The following is a 14,599-nucleotide window of genomic DNA, read 5'->3' on the forward strand; positions in this document are numbered from 1 at the left end:
TTAAAGATATTTTATTGCTTCCAAGTGACTTTTAAGGTCGTGTCTTCATAGAATTACATAAGGAGTTTATAAATTTTTAATCCTGCATCTAGGATTTACATCTCTCCATAATTGAAAGAGATGCTTCTTTTTGTACTGTATCACTGGTTTATGATTGACTAAGGCCATCCAGTCTCATAGTGAAAATTCCATATAATCACTATCATTTTGATTTTTTTTACTTATATGCACGCCAGCAGGTAAGATATGTTAGCAACACTGAAGGCAGAATAAATTTCTCTCAATGTTAGCTGATCTCACCACTCACTCACAGTTGGCATAGGATTGAGTGAATAAAAGCTTTTTTATAAATATGTACTTTGAAGTGGTTATTGACCTCTGATAGCATTTTATCATACTTTTGTGTGTCTAATTGTTTATTTGATATATTGATGGGGAACATGGGCTAGCAGATACCATGTGATTCACAAGGTTTTTTTTGGACTCTGTCAGGTATCAATACAATCAATTTGTCCAGAAGGTGTGTGTTGACTGATCCATTTTTTTTCATATGTGTAGCACACCACATTTGTTCTGCAGAGGTCACAGACTTTTTACACTCCTATACAGCTGCTTGCAAGGAATACTTTCTCAGGTGTTATTTCACTTCAGGAGTAGGCACATTTGTTTGTTTTCCTTGAACCTCTCATCAGGATGCTGCCAGGAGCAGTGCTGAGGTGTAGCCAAGTGGATGGGAGTGTTTTGCAGCTTTACTCCTCCCATGTTTGTGTGAAGTCATTAAATCAAAAGCACAGACACAAAGGTTTGGAGCCCTATCCAAACAGTTTTTAAAATCTGACACAAGAAAGTTGGAGGCTTTCTGGGTGTAAACTCTTGGACAGCAAAAATGGTGTTGGGATTATTCCTTCTGCAAAAAGAGGAAAGGAAATGGATACACTGAGATTGGTGAAAGGTGCTTTAACAACAAATTTTCCACTGTTAAATGGAAATTAGCAACATCCTCCAAGACTAGTTAGCTCTGATGCCACCACCATGTTGATGTTGGCAGTAATGATCACAAGTATTTCTGTGGAGAAGGTATGTGAATTTCTCAGCAAAACCTGCATTATTCCAGTACTTTTGTGTTGAGTTTTTGTTGTCATTTTGTTTGGTTGGTTTGTTTTGGTTTTGCTTATTGGCCTTCTCTGTAAGGGACAGGTTATGAATTTATTTCTTACAGTTTTGTTGCACCTGGTAGGCAATGGTAGCTATCAATAAAATCAGTTTAGGTGAAGTCATGTGTATGGAAGGATTGTGTATCTTAATTAAAATTCTGTAATGATGGGAAAAAAAATTCAGTTTACTATTCAAGACATGATAATGCTTGATAACAAGAAATGCATAGAATGTTAAATCTTACACAAAATAAGTTGTTTTTTCAAAGAGAAAAAATAATTTGCACATCATTATATCACTGACAATCAAGGAAAAAAAAATATTATCACTAAAATTGTATTTTACAGAAATAGTAATATAGAAAAAGACCTCTTACCCCAGCATTTCCCAATCACTTAACAGTTTATTTGTATTTTATATATATTGTACTATATATTTTTATATACAATTTAAGTATTTTTAAGTTACTCTAATGCATTCTGCCATTTTATCAGATTCATCTTATCCAAAGCTATTCTTAAATGGTTATCTAAATCTTTAATTGCCACTTTCCTATTGATTTTTAATCCTTATAAAATCTTAACCTGCCATGATTCTGATGAGCCATTTTGGCATTAGCAATTACATATATCTCTACTGAATTAATATTATTTTAACAGTAGTTGTTAAAATTGTTCTCCTTTTGTAAGTTGTTTTCTCACTGGTGTTAGGATGTGATTCAGTTTCAGCTTTGCATTCCTAGTAAGTTGCTTGTCCAGGATATAAGAAAGGACTCTGCTTGGTTTTTTTGTCTGCCATAAGGAAGTTCCAGGGAACATTGGGACCAGCTAAAAATGCTTCTCTTTGCTGATTAAAATTGTCAGCTCTGGACATGCCTACCCTCCGTTCCTTGGTGCAAGATGACAGCTTCTGCTGTGGGTTCTGTCATGGTGCTTTCCATGCAGGAAAGACAGGAGGAAATAAACACCTGTGACCTGTTGGAAACCCCAATATAGACAAAGATGCCTAATCCTTGAGTTCTAAAGCAGTGTAAAAATTTCAACTCTTTAAAAAGTAGTATTCAGAAACTAATTTATTTTGACTGTGAATTTTTATAAACAATGTACTGAACTAGGAGGACAGGTTCTGGTAGGTGTCTATTTCTACATATCTTTTTGTTTATTTATTTATTTTTGATTTTAGTGTTTTACAGTTTAACTAACAAGTAATCATCCATCTATGAGGAATATTTAAAGTTTTCTGTAAGGGAAGTGTGTGAATATATTGTTGCATACATCCCATTTTTCTTCAAAACACTGATTGAAAGGTACCTGATTCTGCCACTATAAATTATTAAGTGTGATATCCATGGAGTGTTTACACATCCGATTTCTGCTGACTTTTTTGTAGTTTCAGGAATAGTTTAGAATGATAAGACACAGTTTTTATTTTATCTAAATACATGCATGTGAATATATGTGTGTATATATATTTATTGGCCTAAATTTGGGTTAAAAAGAACAGTCTATTCTCATACAACTCTAGAAACTAATCGTATTTTGTATGCTGCTTTACATATTCATGTGACTTCTTTTTGAGTGGAAACCCTTGCACACCTTGTGTGCTCTTTCATTACTGTGAGTAGAAATATTCTGTCCTCTGAGTCAAAAAAAAACCAAACAAATATAGTTTAAATGTTCCTTAGGTGGGTCTTGCTACATGCAGAAGTGTCACTGTGTAGTCTCGAGGAATTAAAATATATGTTGCTGCATGCAGCAGTGGCCTGTTGAGACTCTCCCATTTCTAATGAAATGGGACAGATTTTTATTTAGGTTCGCAGGAGTAAACTGGTATTTTTGCAGAGCCTTTTTTATGGGGGGCAAGCACCATTTTTTAAAGCAATTTATTTTAAATAATAAAAATTATAGCAGTGATATGGTAATTAGAGAGGTTTCAGTGTTAGCAGATGTACTGAGAAAGTCATTTAGAAAGAAAAGTGTAAGCAAAGCAATTAAATTTGCATAAGAAATGCAACAGAATAACACAAGTCTACAGATAACTTTATGGGCTTTATATGTGATATGCATACATCTTTTAGAGTGTGTATATGCATATTTTAAGACTCTAAAGAAAATTGAAGAACCAGATGACTCAGCTCGGTAACTGAAGAGAGAAATATGTCCTGAATTAAAATGAGACACCTTGCTGAGGTAGTGTGTGCTTATATTTGTTTTCTTTTGCATAATCAGTAGTTAAATAATGATATTGTTTTCTTCAGGACCATTGATCAATTGTCTTTCACATAAATGGCTCCGAATCTAAATAATAGAATTTTTGAATATTTACCAACAATTATTTGTACAACTTTTTGAGGTCAACAATAATTAAAGTTTATATTTTGAGAAGACAGGCAACAAGCACAAAGGATCTTGGTCCCACACTAGAAATCCACAAACAAATATGTTTATGGCTTATGGAATTATACTTGTAAAACCACAAATAATTGACATCTTAAACTTTCCCTTTTTGAATGGACATGAAGGTGATTTAGTATTTGGATTTTAGTGAAAAGAAGCAATCAGAGATCTCCCTTCTCCAAAGCACACTTTTGGTATTACATTTTTATCTATGATTCATTAACAAGTCAAATGGGAAATAAAGAGAATTTATATAAACAGACACTTTTTTGTTACCTTATATGTCAGTATGCTTTCAAATGCCATCAATAAACTAAGTTTTCTACTGGAAACAAAACATTCTGTGATATCTTCACATTTGGTGTATGCATGTGCTTCCAGAATAGGGTGTCTATTTCATAGTTTTCCATAATTAAAAAAAAAAAAAAAAAAGAAAAATCCTGACTTGATGAAGAGGTATGTTGCTGAGTTTTCTTTTAGAAATAAGAGTGCATTAAATACCCTTCAAATCAGAAAATTCCAAATTTTTCTTGCTAAAGAAGAAGTTTTTAGTATAATTGGAAGTATAGTGTTGGCATATTTGTTATATATCACATTTTATTTAAAGAATTGTGTCTATTATACAATTATTTTTTGTAATTAGTAATTTAGTAATTTAATAATTATTTTGCTTGATACCTTGAAGATATTTGTTATTTTAGACTTGGCGTGCATGGAATTTCTTAATGAAGGAGAGATTTTTCAAGAGGTATGATGATTGAAAATGAAAGGGCTAGCACTAAAATCTCAGTAACACCTTAATCTCAGCATACTCTTGCATTTCCTCTCTGCATTTCTTCGGGGAGTAGAAGAAAGTAGAGAGTCACACACTCTTGCATGGATTAATTTCAGCACCCACCATTTCAAACACACAAGCAATATGAGTGATCTGTGTCAGAAACCTCAGACATTTCCTGCATTTGTCCTTGGAAGTTACTTTTGATTTTCTTTCTTTCTGGGTTGTGAACTGGAAATTGCATTGTTGTAATTTTGTCTGGTGTTAAGAAACTAAAGGAAGCGTTCTGTTGTATATCTATACTAGCAAACAGTTCGTGAAGATACAACTTTTGTGATGACTGAAACTAGGACTATGGAAACCACTCATGTGCCTTCTACGTACCTGGCAGAGATCCTTCACCTTCTGCAAGCCTTGTCTGAAGTGGAAGAGCGCCTTAATTCTCCTGTTCTGCAGGCTAAGGACTGTGAGGATCTCTTCAAACAAGAAGAGTGTCTCAAGGTAAGATGGAAAGATCTTCTTAGCAATGATTAGATTGCATCATTTTGGGGCTTCTGTATGTTGGCAGCCTGTGCTCATTCTGAGACATCTGTTTTGCAAGTTCTAAGCCCATCTCTGTGATGTGTGCATATAATGGATGTTTTTATTTCACGGCACATTGGGGCAAAATATGAAAAACACTGAAGCATTCATTTATTTTACCTTTAACGTGTGTTTGGAGGACAAGAGCGTTAGGGTATCTGCATATTAAGTCCTTGAATGGGAGAGAAAGGATGGAGAGGCACAGTATATTTAAAGATAGAATTTGTGGTTAAAGGTTTGTTTTTGTGTGGGTAATGGAAAAAAAAAATATTAGCTGAAATGTTTTTTAAGCACTGGAACAGGCTGCCCAGGGAAGTGGCTGAGTTACCATCCCTAGAGGTGTTCAGCAGATATGTAGAAGCAGCACTTGGGACATGGTTCAGTGGTGAACTTGGAAGTGCTGGGTTAATGGCTGGACTCGATTTAGATCTTTTCCAATCTAAATCACAGAATATTCTGAGTTGAAAGGGACCCACAAGGGTCATGAAGTCCAATTTTTAAGGAAATGGCCCATGCAGGGACTGAACCCACAATCTTGGTGTTACAAGACCATGCTCTGACCAACTGAGCTCATCTCCTAGTGATCAAGTGATTCTGTGATTCTGTAATTGGTAACTATAAGTAATTACTAAGTAACCCTGTCCACACCCAATCTTGGCTGTTTTATCTTACTGTATGATTTCTAAAATTATTCCTACTGAAACACGAACAAAAACATACATGTTGCATACCATGTTAGACCAAAAAACCTTGACATCTTATTGGGTCTGTATTCCATGTACTTATTTCTGTTTAATTAGTTAAACAGAGAATATTATCCAATAATTAGATAATGTAGTTAAGAAATAGTAAGTTCAGTGTTGTTAGTATGACTTTAAATACTACTGTGTAGTTTCTTCAGTGCTGGAAATGTTATTGCCTTGTTTGTTCAATGCTTGCAACACTGAAATCCTTTGAAATTGGTGGAATTTTTCCAACACAGAATTGACATAAGAAGAGAATAAGATTAAAGTTGTAAGCCTAAGTAGATGAGTGAGTTATCAGCTTTTGCAGAATAATGTTTGTGTGAGGAAAGCCTTGTAAAAAATTGCACTCAAGCGTTGTATATAATTACAGAAATTCCAAATTGTCATCCAGCATGAAGAGAAGACTATATTCCCATTTTTCTGTGATTATTTAGGAAAAGGAAGAGTTTTAAATAAAAATAAATATTAGCCTAAAGAGCCTGGAAGTTGCCTACAGTCAGCTATAAGAAAGAAGCTTAGAGGGAGAATCATGGCAGTGGCTCTGGCTATATGCTCTCAATTTTCCTCTGTGGGAGCCAATTTATCTCCTTCCACATCAGAGGATATGTAACAATATCCATATGATTCTATTAGCTTCTGTAAAATCACATCTGTTTATAATTCTCATACGTTCATAGATATTCTATATCTTCGGCATTTCTATACCCGCACAGGTGCGCAAACAGAAATAATCTTATCAGCTTGTGAAAATTAGGATGTTTTCAGTTTCCTAGCAAGGCACTAGAGTTGGGTAGTGAAGCATAACAGTGGAGTGTTGGATCAAAGGAAGTGCACTACTGGCAATAGGATGTCAATCAACAGTTGTCAAATACCAACAGGCTGTTTCTTTTATCACTTCTGATTTAGTACTGGTAAATTGAAGTCAGTCTGAGTATTGGAGCACTAAACATGCCAACCTAATTGTCATTCTTCATTTTAAACAATCTCTTCTGCACGAAAAACAAACAAAACAACGAAAAAATAGTCATGTACTATGTAAATCATGGCTAATGAGCACCTACTTGATCCTTGCTGATGAACCTCTGTTCACAATAGATTGGATAGAGAAACAGTGGTCTGCCTCAGGAAGTTTACTGGGAAATTACTTCCTTTTAGTTCTTAATGTTTTACATTTGGGCTAGCTTTATCTGATTTATATCCGTGAGTAATCTGTTGTTCACCCACATATATTTGGTATTATTGGAGTTGACACCAACTTTAATAATATTGATTGCTGAGATTACAAGTAAGTACTACCATAGGTTTAATTTAACTGAACTTTTAAATTGTTATGAGATGCATTTGTGGGCACAGTTCCATCTTCCTACAAAATAAATCTTTTAGAAGAGGCAAATGGGTCTTGCACATTCGTGGGCTTTTGGAAGGGTATAGGTTTGATCTGAGCCTGCTTAATGAATATTTATTTCCAAGGAAAAGCATCCATCATTGTCATTATCCTGCAGTAAAAATAGGAAAGTAGTGCATAAATTGTTCAGCAGTTGGTTGGGGAAGGTTTGAAATTAAATTGTCGTTGATTTTTTTTCTCTGACAGATTTGCATGAATCAAATTATAGAACTGTCATGAATAGTTCTGTGTTTTAAAACTGAGCTTTTGATTTCTTTTTCACTCCCATTCAGAAAAAATCCATTTTAATTAATCTGTAAAAGGAAAAACAAGTTTATTTACAAGAATCAGTGGTAACAGCTTTGAACATTTTCTCCAGAGTAAATATGTTTAGTAAGACTTAAACATGATTACTCATTATCAAATAGGATAAATATTGAATGCAAATTAAAAATAGCTAATATCAATTGTCATAGAACTGACTTTTTGTATCAAAGTCATGCGAAATAGTAAAATATGAGGTTTAGCAGCAAAAATCTGGTAACTTTTAACATTTACTAAACTGTAATACTTTAATGAACACATTTAGTGTATCTGCTGAATATATACCAGGTCATAGGAATGTTCTTCTCTTCATTTTAAGCTGTTGTAAGTGGAAAAGTCATATAGAGAAACCAAGTCTTGTCACTTTGTCTCATAAAGTGAGCATTGCAATGTTTTTGTCATCCCATTACAAGCTCTTTCAAGTATTATACAGTACCTCAGCTTTTCTTTATCACTGTGCTGACAGTATTTTAAAAACAATTTAAATATTACAGTTCTTTCAAAGATGAAAATCGAGTTGATTGTACAGAAAATTGCGGTTCAAAGGTTGATGGATTAGTAAAGTTGGTCTGATATACTTTCGAAACAGAACAAGTGTTGTTACAAGCACTGACATTATTTCTGTCTGCTACTGATAAAGTTAATTTTGATGGAGTTCACAATCTTTGAGCTATCTGTGTAGAAGTGATTGTGATTACAATGGATTCCATTGCATGAACAAAAGTAGGGATAAAATACCTTCATGTTTTAGCTCATTACCCTTCCTTGCGACTGATGTTTTAAATGTTTCCTTGAAGTTAAATCAGTGCAAAAATTCGCATATATTCTACTTAATATTGTTATATTGTTCATGCTAAGGCAAAGTTTTCCTGTGTAATGATTATCTCATGCAAGCTACTTGACTTGCTCGAGCTCCAGATTATTTGGTGGGAGATGTATACACTGAAATAAATGCACTGATTGACTAGAGAATAAAACTAACACATATTTCTCTTTGCTAACACACAGGAAAAGTGTGTTAAAATGAAATGCCTGGAATTTAAGTCTAATTTATAACCATATGTGAAAGAGTTGATAGTAGAATTTTTAAGGATCACTGTCATAGACATGGCATAGTTGTGTCTATTCATTACTTAATTCTATTAACTTTGAATTCAAAACGTATTTCCTGAGGTTACTTGCATTATATAATGACACAGCAGACCTGCAATAGGGCCCGCACATATTAGTGTCTCTTTTTATTTTTCTTTTTTTTTTTAACATTCTTAATTTTGGCAGGAACATCTTATTGTAGAATATGATTATACACTTAGCTGTCATATTTTTTAATGATGTCATAGTTTTAATATGGAAAGCCATCTGGCTCTGAGGAAGAGATTTCTTATATATGTAAGATAAATATTTATCTTGCATAATCACTCTAACAATTCTGCTTCTAATTCATCTTCTTTTGTATTTCCCATAGGACATTTATTTAGTTCATTAAAAATTGGGTTGGTTTCTGTGCTGTTTTTTAAATATAGATATTTTAATGCTCTGATTCATCTTTACTCTGCTTTTTTCCTTTGGTAATCCTTCATCTACTGACAGATAGAACAGGTTTTTTTGCACTGTTTTCTACTGTGTTATATTTCAGAAGGTAGGAATTCGTTGTACACATCACACATCCAGTATTCTGGCAGGAAGAATCCCCTTTCAAAATGGTTTATGAAGCCAGTCATACCCATACTAGATATTTTAACTCAAAATTCTATACATATTTTAAAATTGCAACTAATTTGTGGAATTTTTCCAGCCATCCATGATTACTAACCACTGTTCTGTTACTGGGTTTCATGTTAGTACAACCAGCATGAAATATTGTAACAAATCTGCTATATAAATATAAATCATCATTCCACAAATTTTTAGAATGAAAAAAAAAAATTACTTTTATTTTTACACATTGGAATATGTATTTGGTGTGTATTACGTGATTCTTATCAGGAAGCACCGCGTAATGTGAAATTCAGAGTGATTTTCTGCTGCAGTTCAGTATAACCCAATTAACCATACCTTAGAACTGAGTGTGCTCACATGCACTCTCCAAATAGATCTGTCAGTAACGTTGTGCTTGGTGACAGATTTGTACACAAATAGCCAAGGAACTGAATTTTTACAGGAAGTGTCTTTCTCTGGCAGATAAAGACAAATTCCAGGTACTGAAAATGAGCTGGGGCTTGAGTCTCTAGCACTTGGATTTCTCTTTTAAGAGCAGTGAGATGGATCAGTCCCTAAAGGCTACTGTCACTTCAGCTGCTAATGATTTTCTGTTATCCTTTTTACCTAAAAAAATTAAGGCTTTGTTTGCTTCTGTTAACTATGTTACAAAATCTCCCAAGGCATTGTTGATAACTGCTTGCAGATCATTCTCCTCAACCTGAAAAGCAGAAGGGGAATATGTTGGAGATACATGAGTATATGTGTACACGTGTATATATACATGGTTTTTTGTGTGTTTTTTTTTTTTTCTTGTGGACATTCTTATACTCATTTACAGCACATCAGCTGTATCATCTTGCTCTGTCTATAGCAGCTGTGCATTAAACAAAAGCAAAAATCTGACACAGAAATTCTGTAGCTTTTTCATAGACCACTAATTTTAAACATCAAGGGATATATCACTTACCAATTCTGAAATGCTTAGATGTATTTCAGCTGTTTTTAATATTTAGAAAATTGATCCACTTGGTTGAAAAAACCTACAATTTCAATATACATAGCCACATATATTATTCTTCATTTGACTACTTAAGCACGTTGAACACAAGAGGTGCCTTCTTGGGAGGCTGATATTTTGACCTACTGAAAAGAAGGCCACTTCACTGGGGTGCTCAAGTGTGTCCTGGCAGCTTATAACATTTCAATTACATTTTTTCCTGTTCTTTAAATGTGCAAATTTTTAGTCTGGGATGAGGTCTTGTGAAGATGCTGCCTCCTTTATATTCATGGGATATAATCTTAGAATATTTAAAGGCATTTTATTTTTTCATCATCTGATATTTCTTATATTCAGATTAATAACATTGAATATCTGAATTATCCATGACAAGAGTGTGTAAAACAAAGTTTTAAGTAGACCTGAGACCGGATCATTGAGTGTGAGGCATTTTTTTGGGAAAGTCAGATGAGGTTTATTGAGTAATGATGCAGACCCTGCCAGCTTTCCCTCCAAATGATAGATTGCTGGCAAAGAGGAAACATGTACCTTATTGTGACTCATTCCAGAGACATGACATCTACCATTCTCTTTTGATTCATAAATATTCATTTAGTGTGCTAAATCTAAGTCACGTTTCTCAAGTCCTAAAAATTCAAATTATTATTCATATGGGTGACATTATGGAATGTATAATTTATTTTTTTTCCCCCAACAAATAGCATATTATAGTTCTAGAGCTCTAGGAACCCAGGGAACCCAGAGTATTTTTTCTTTTGTTTGCCAGGGTGGTTTTGTACATTTCAATTATTTCAATGCATTGCCTTCACGTTTATATAAAGACTTCAAGTCTTATATTTTACAAAATAGTAAATGCAGTGTAATAACTTCAATTAGTTAAAAAATTACAGCCAATTTTGTCACTTCAAGTGTTATTCAGATTTTTTATACAGTTCTTAGGGTTTTTAAAATATTTATCCAGCAATTTGGAGGAGAAAACTATTTTGATAATTATCCCTACTTCCCTGCTGCTTCATATTAGCACTACTAGTAATACAGCAGTACACTCTGTCATAGCCATGGTTCTAAAAAACTGGTTTTAAATCAAATTCATTACAATAAAACTGTGAACTTGTCTAGCCATGAGATGGACTGTGTGATTGTTAAAAAAAAATAAACCCCATTTGTTGAATCAGAACTCATAAATGTTGAATGAAGAAAAAATTATAAGTACAATCTACATGGATATCATAAAAGTTTATTAAGAAAAATCAGGAATTTCAGAGATAAAATCCAAATCAACATTCACAGCTCTCAAGTATTAGACTCCAGATGTTAAAGAAAGGCAGGAGAGAGAGAAGACTTCCCTGCTCGTGGACTGGGAAGTGCTTCAGTTTGGTTCAAGCTGCCTATGAAGTTTATCCAGTTTATAAATGGCTTTCTAAGACTAACTAATCTCTTTCTAGTAGCTACACACATCTCTGCAGCTTTGAGTAAACTAAATTTTATACATGGAAAGTTACTAGTAGAACACCACTTTAAAACCAGCATCAAAATTAGTATTGTTTAATGAAGTTTAAAAATTGTTTGATAGTGTTCAGTAGATTGGAACAAATCGAAAATTACTCTTAGTTTGATTAAAACCAGGAAAAAGGAACCACCAAAACCAAAAAAAATCAGCAGTAGCATGGTAAAAACTTTCAATTACACCTGTTACTTAAGAATTTTGGATAACGCAGTTATTATGCACTGAATTGTGCCTTCGAAATATTTTCTCAGTGTTTATTTTTATCCAGAAAGCAGCTGTTGTTCTGTAATAAATGTTTTAAAATTTTAGAAGTAAAACATTTTCTCAGAAAGGAGTACAACTTGGCTGTATATATCATAATTAATCTGAAAAAAAAATATTAAATAGTTTGAAAGTAAATAATCTGAAAATACTTAGAGAAGGGTGTGTAAAAATGAGAGGAAACAAAAGTGATGAGATTTTTGGAGATGCAAGATTAATTTGTTTAAATTAAGAGTAACTCATTTTATATTAAAGAAGATAAATTTTTGATTTTTTTTTTCTAAATTATTACTGTATTTATGTGAAATTTCCTTTGCTGAATGTCTACTGTACATTTCTTTTGATTCATTTGTGTAGACTGATTGCGAGACATTTGTTTATCTCATCCTAGGAAGCTTGGATAGTGAAAAAGAAAGCCATTATTTTTCAAGTTGAGCCAAAAGTCATCAAGGAACATGCTTTTTTTCTTTACTGCCATGTCCCAGGGACATGAGATTTTGCAGTGTCATTTTTGTGCCAAGTTTATGCTTTTTGCCAACTGAGTGAAGTTAATGGCCGGTATTTTTGGTTTTCCAGATTATTTTTTTTGTGCTATTATTAAAGATTTTCTCCCTGCATCTTGCTCAGTTCTTGTGCAACTCCTCACAGTGATGACATTGCACACCACAGAATCATCTCAGTACCTCAGCAGGCTCCACCTGGGATTGCAGGCTTTTATCCTGGTGACTGCTCCAAGGAATGGTTTCTGAATTGGGAAGTAAAGGGAAATGAAAGGTCAGGAAATGTAAATATTGACATGCAGAACTTTTCAGTCAATAGCACTTTGTTTCCTCTCCAACCTTTGCCTTCCTCAGATCGCTTTCATTCAGTCTTTAAAGAAAGGATGGATATTAAGTTATTATACCAGATTACTGTAAAATTAGTCTTATTATCAATGTTACATTTTAATTTGCATTATGTACCAATTTCTTTTGCTTCTGAATGGTTCTTTGTTATTTATAAAAAACATTGTTTTGTTTCTATTTTTTAAAATCTTGATATTACAGAGCATTAAGGATAGCCTTGGGAGACTGCAGGGCCATGTAGAAATTATTAACAAGAAGAAGACACCGGCTTTGCAAAATGTTACACCAAAGGAAGCAGCAAATATACAAGAGAAGCTGACTCAACTTAACTCTGAATGGGAGAAAGTTAACAAGATGTACAGGGACCGACAGGCGTAAGTAACTTTTAAAACTTGCTCTTTCTGGTGGCTTTCCTTAATATTTGGCCTATTGTTGATGATTGGGAGTTTTTTGGCTTCTTTTTGCCACAAAAAATATTTTCTTCTAACTAAGCATAGAACATTTATATAGAATTGTAATTTAATTTGTAGGCATTTTTATAAAACTGAAAATATGAAAATATTTTGACCAACTATCACTTGCACTGAACTATTGAACTGCTAATGATACATAAAGTGCTATGATTTATGAGATATAACTTTTTTCCAGCATGAGTATGTAAGAGTTAAGAAATAACTTTGCCTTAGATTAAAAAGTCATACTTTCAAGCATTTATTGAATTACCACAGAAAAGTCCTTGACAATTCTTCTGAGAATGAATGACATTAATCTGTTAATGAAAATCATTATATCTATATATCACTAGTTCCATTCATTGAAACTTTCCATTGGTAGGAACTTTACAATATTGGCTCTTCAGGCAATGCTGAAAACTTGACATTAAAAGTTTTATTTGATATGCCACTTCAAAAGTCAATGAATTGAAATTTGATAGAATATCACTTTTTTGCACTACACATATGTTTTGAAATATCACTTATCTAAGAAAATGTTAAAAACTTTGTCATTATTATACAAAAAAGATAGTTTAATGTGCAGTTAATTATTGCATTGTTGATAGAATGAGATTCAATTCTAAACACATAAGCAGCTACTGAAAGAAAATAAATACTTCCTGTGGGTTTAGCCTTCACTGACCTTGTTCTGCAATCCAATCCTTGGTAACTTTTATGTTTTCTTTGTTTCTTTGAAATGTTGGTAAACAGCTGTCACTTTGCAGATTTCTAGAGACATTATTTCCACTGACAGGCAGGCACTACCTTTGATTTTAGATTTCTGGAAAGAAAAGGAAGTAAAGCTTAAAAAAAAATAATAATCAAGGAGGTTAATGGTAAAAAATATTAGTCGGTAATCTTCATTACATCTCTGCTTTGTCTCAACATTTCAAGTGTAAGAAACTGAGACATTTATAATCTGGTAAAGTTTAAAAATTCTTCTTTTATGCCTTTTGTTTTGTTGGTTTTGTTTTTTTCAAATACTAAATCTTGTTCTTACTATTGGTGTGGTAAGAAAAATCCTTGTAAGTTGTGATGCCATGTACAAAAATGAAGGATAAGTTAGAAAAGAGGTTGAAGAAAATCTGTTTACACAGATTATAAAACCAGGAGATATTTGGTGCTGAGCTTTTCCCAGAGACTAGCTTTGCCTAAATCTCACTGCTGTAGTACACCAAGCTCTGAGAAACCCTTGGAATCTCCTTTCCCCAGAGGCTGGCTTTGCCCAGCCAGTTTCTGTTTTAGTAGACCAGTCTCTGAGAAACCTTTGGCATCTCCTCATATGCATTTTCTGCCCCTGGTGCACAGCAAGGACAGCAATTTGCTGTTAGTTGAAAGCTCGGACTATCGTCACTGACACTCAATTATTCGTTATTTAGGCTACAGTGGTATTTAGCCAGCAGCAGAAGTC

The 14,599-nt window shown here is 33.5% G+C and overlaps 1 protein-coding gene across 4 annotated transcripts in view; it reads left to right on the top strand.

Moving 5' to 3' along the window:
- Positions 1–14,599, top strand: part of DMD (dystrophin) — a 1,141,085-nt gene that overhangs the window by 562,675 nt on the left and 563,811 nt on the right. For all 4 annotated transcript variants that reach the window (XM_058829412.1, XM_058829411.1, XM_058829410.1 and 1 more), the window contains 2 exons: positions 4,633–4,827; positions 12,896–13,068. In XM_058829412.1, coding sequence (XP_058685395.1) covers positions 4,633–4,827; positions 12,896–13,068 — 368 coding nt within the window. The remainder of the gene's footprint in view (positions 1–4,632; positions 4,828–12,895; positions 13,069–14,599) is intronic.

The sequence above is a fragment of the Poecile atricapillus genome, chromosome 1 (assembly GCF_030490865.1).
Source record: "Poecile atricapillus isolate bPoeAtr1 chromosome 1, bPoeAtr1.hap1, whole genome shotgun sequence".
NCBI classification, from domain to species: Eukaryota; Metazoa; Chordata; class Aves; order Passeriformes; family Paridae; genus Poecile; species Poecile atricapillus.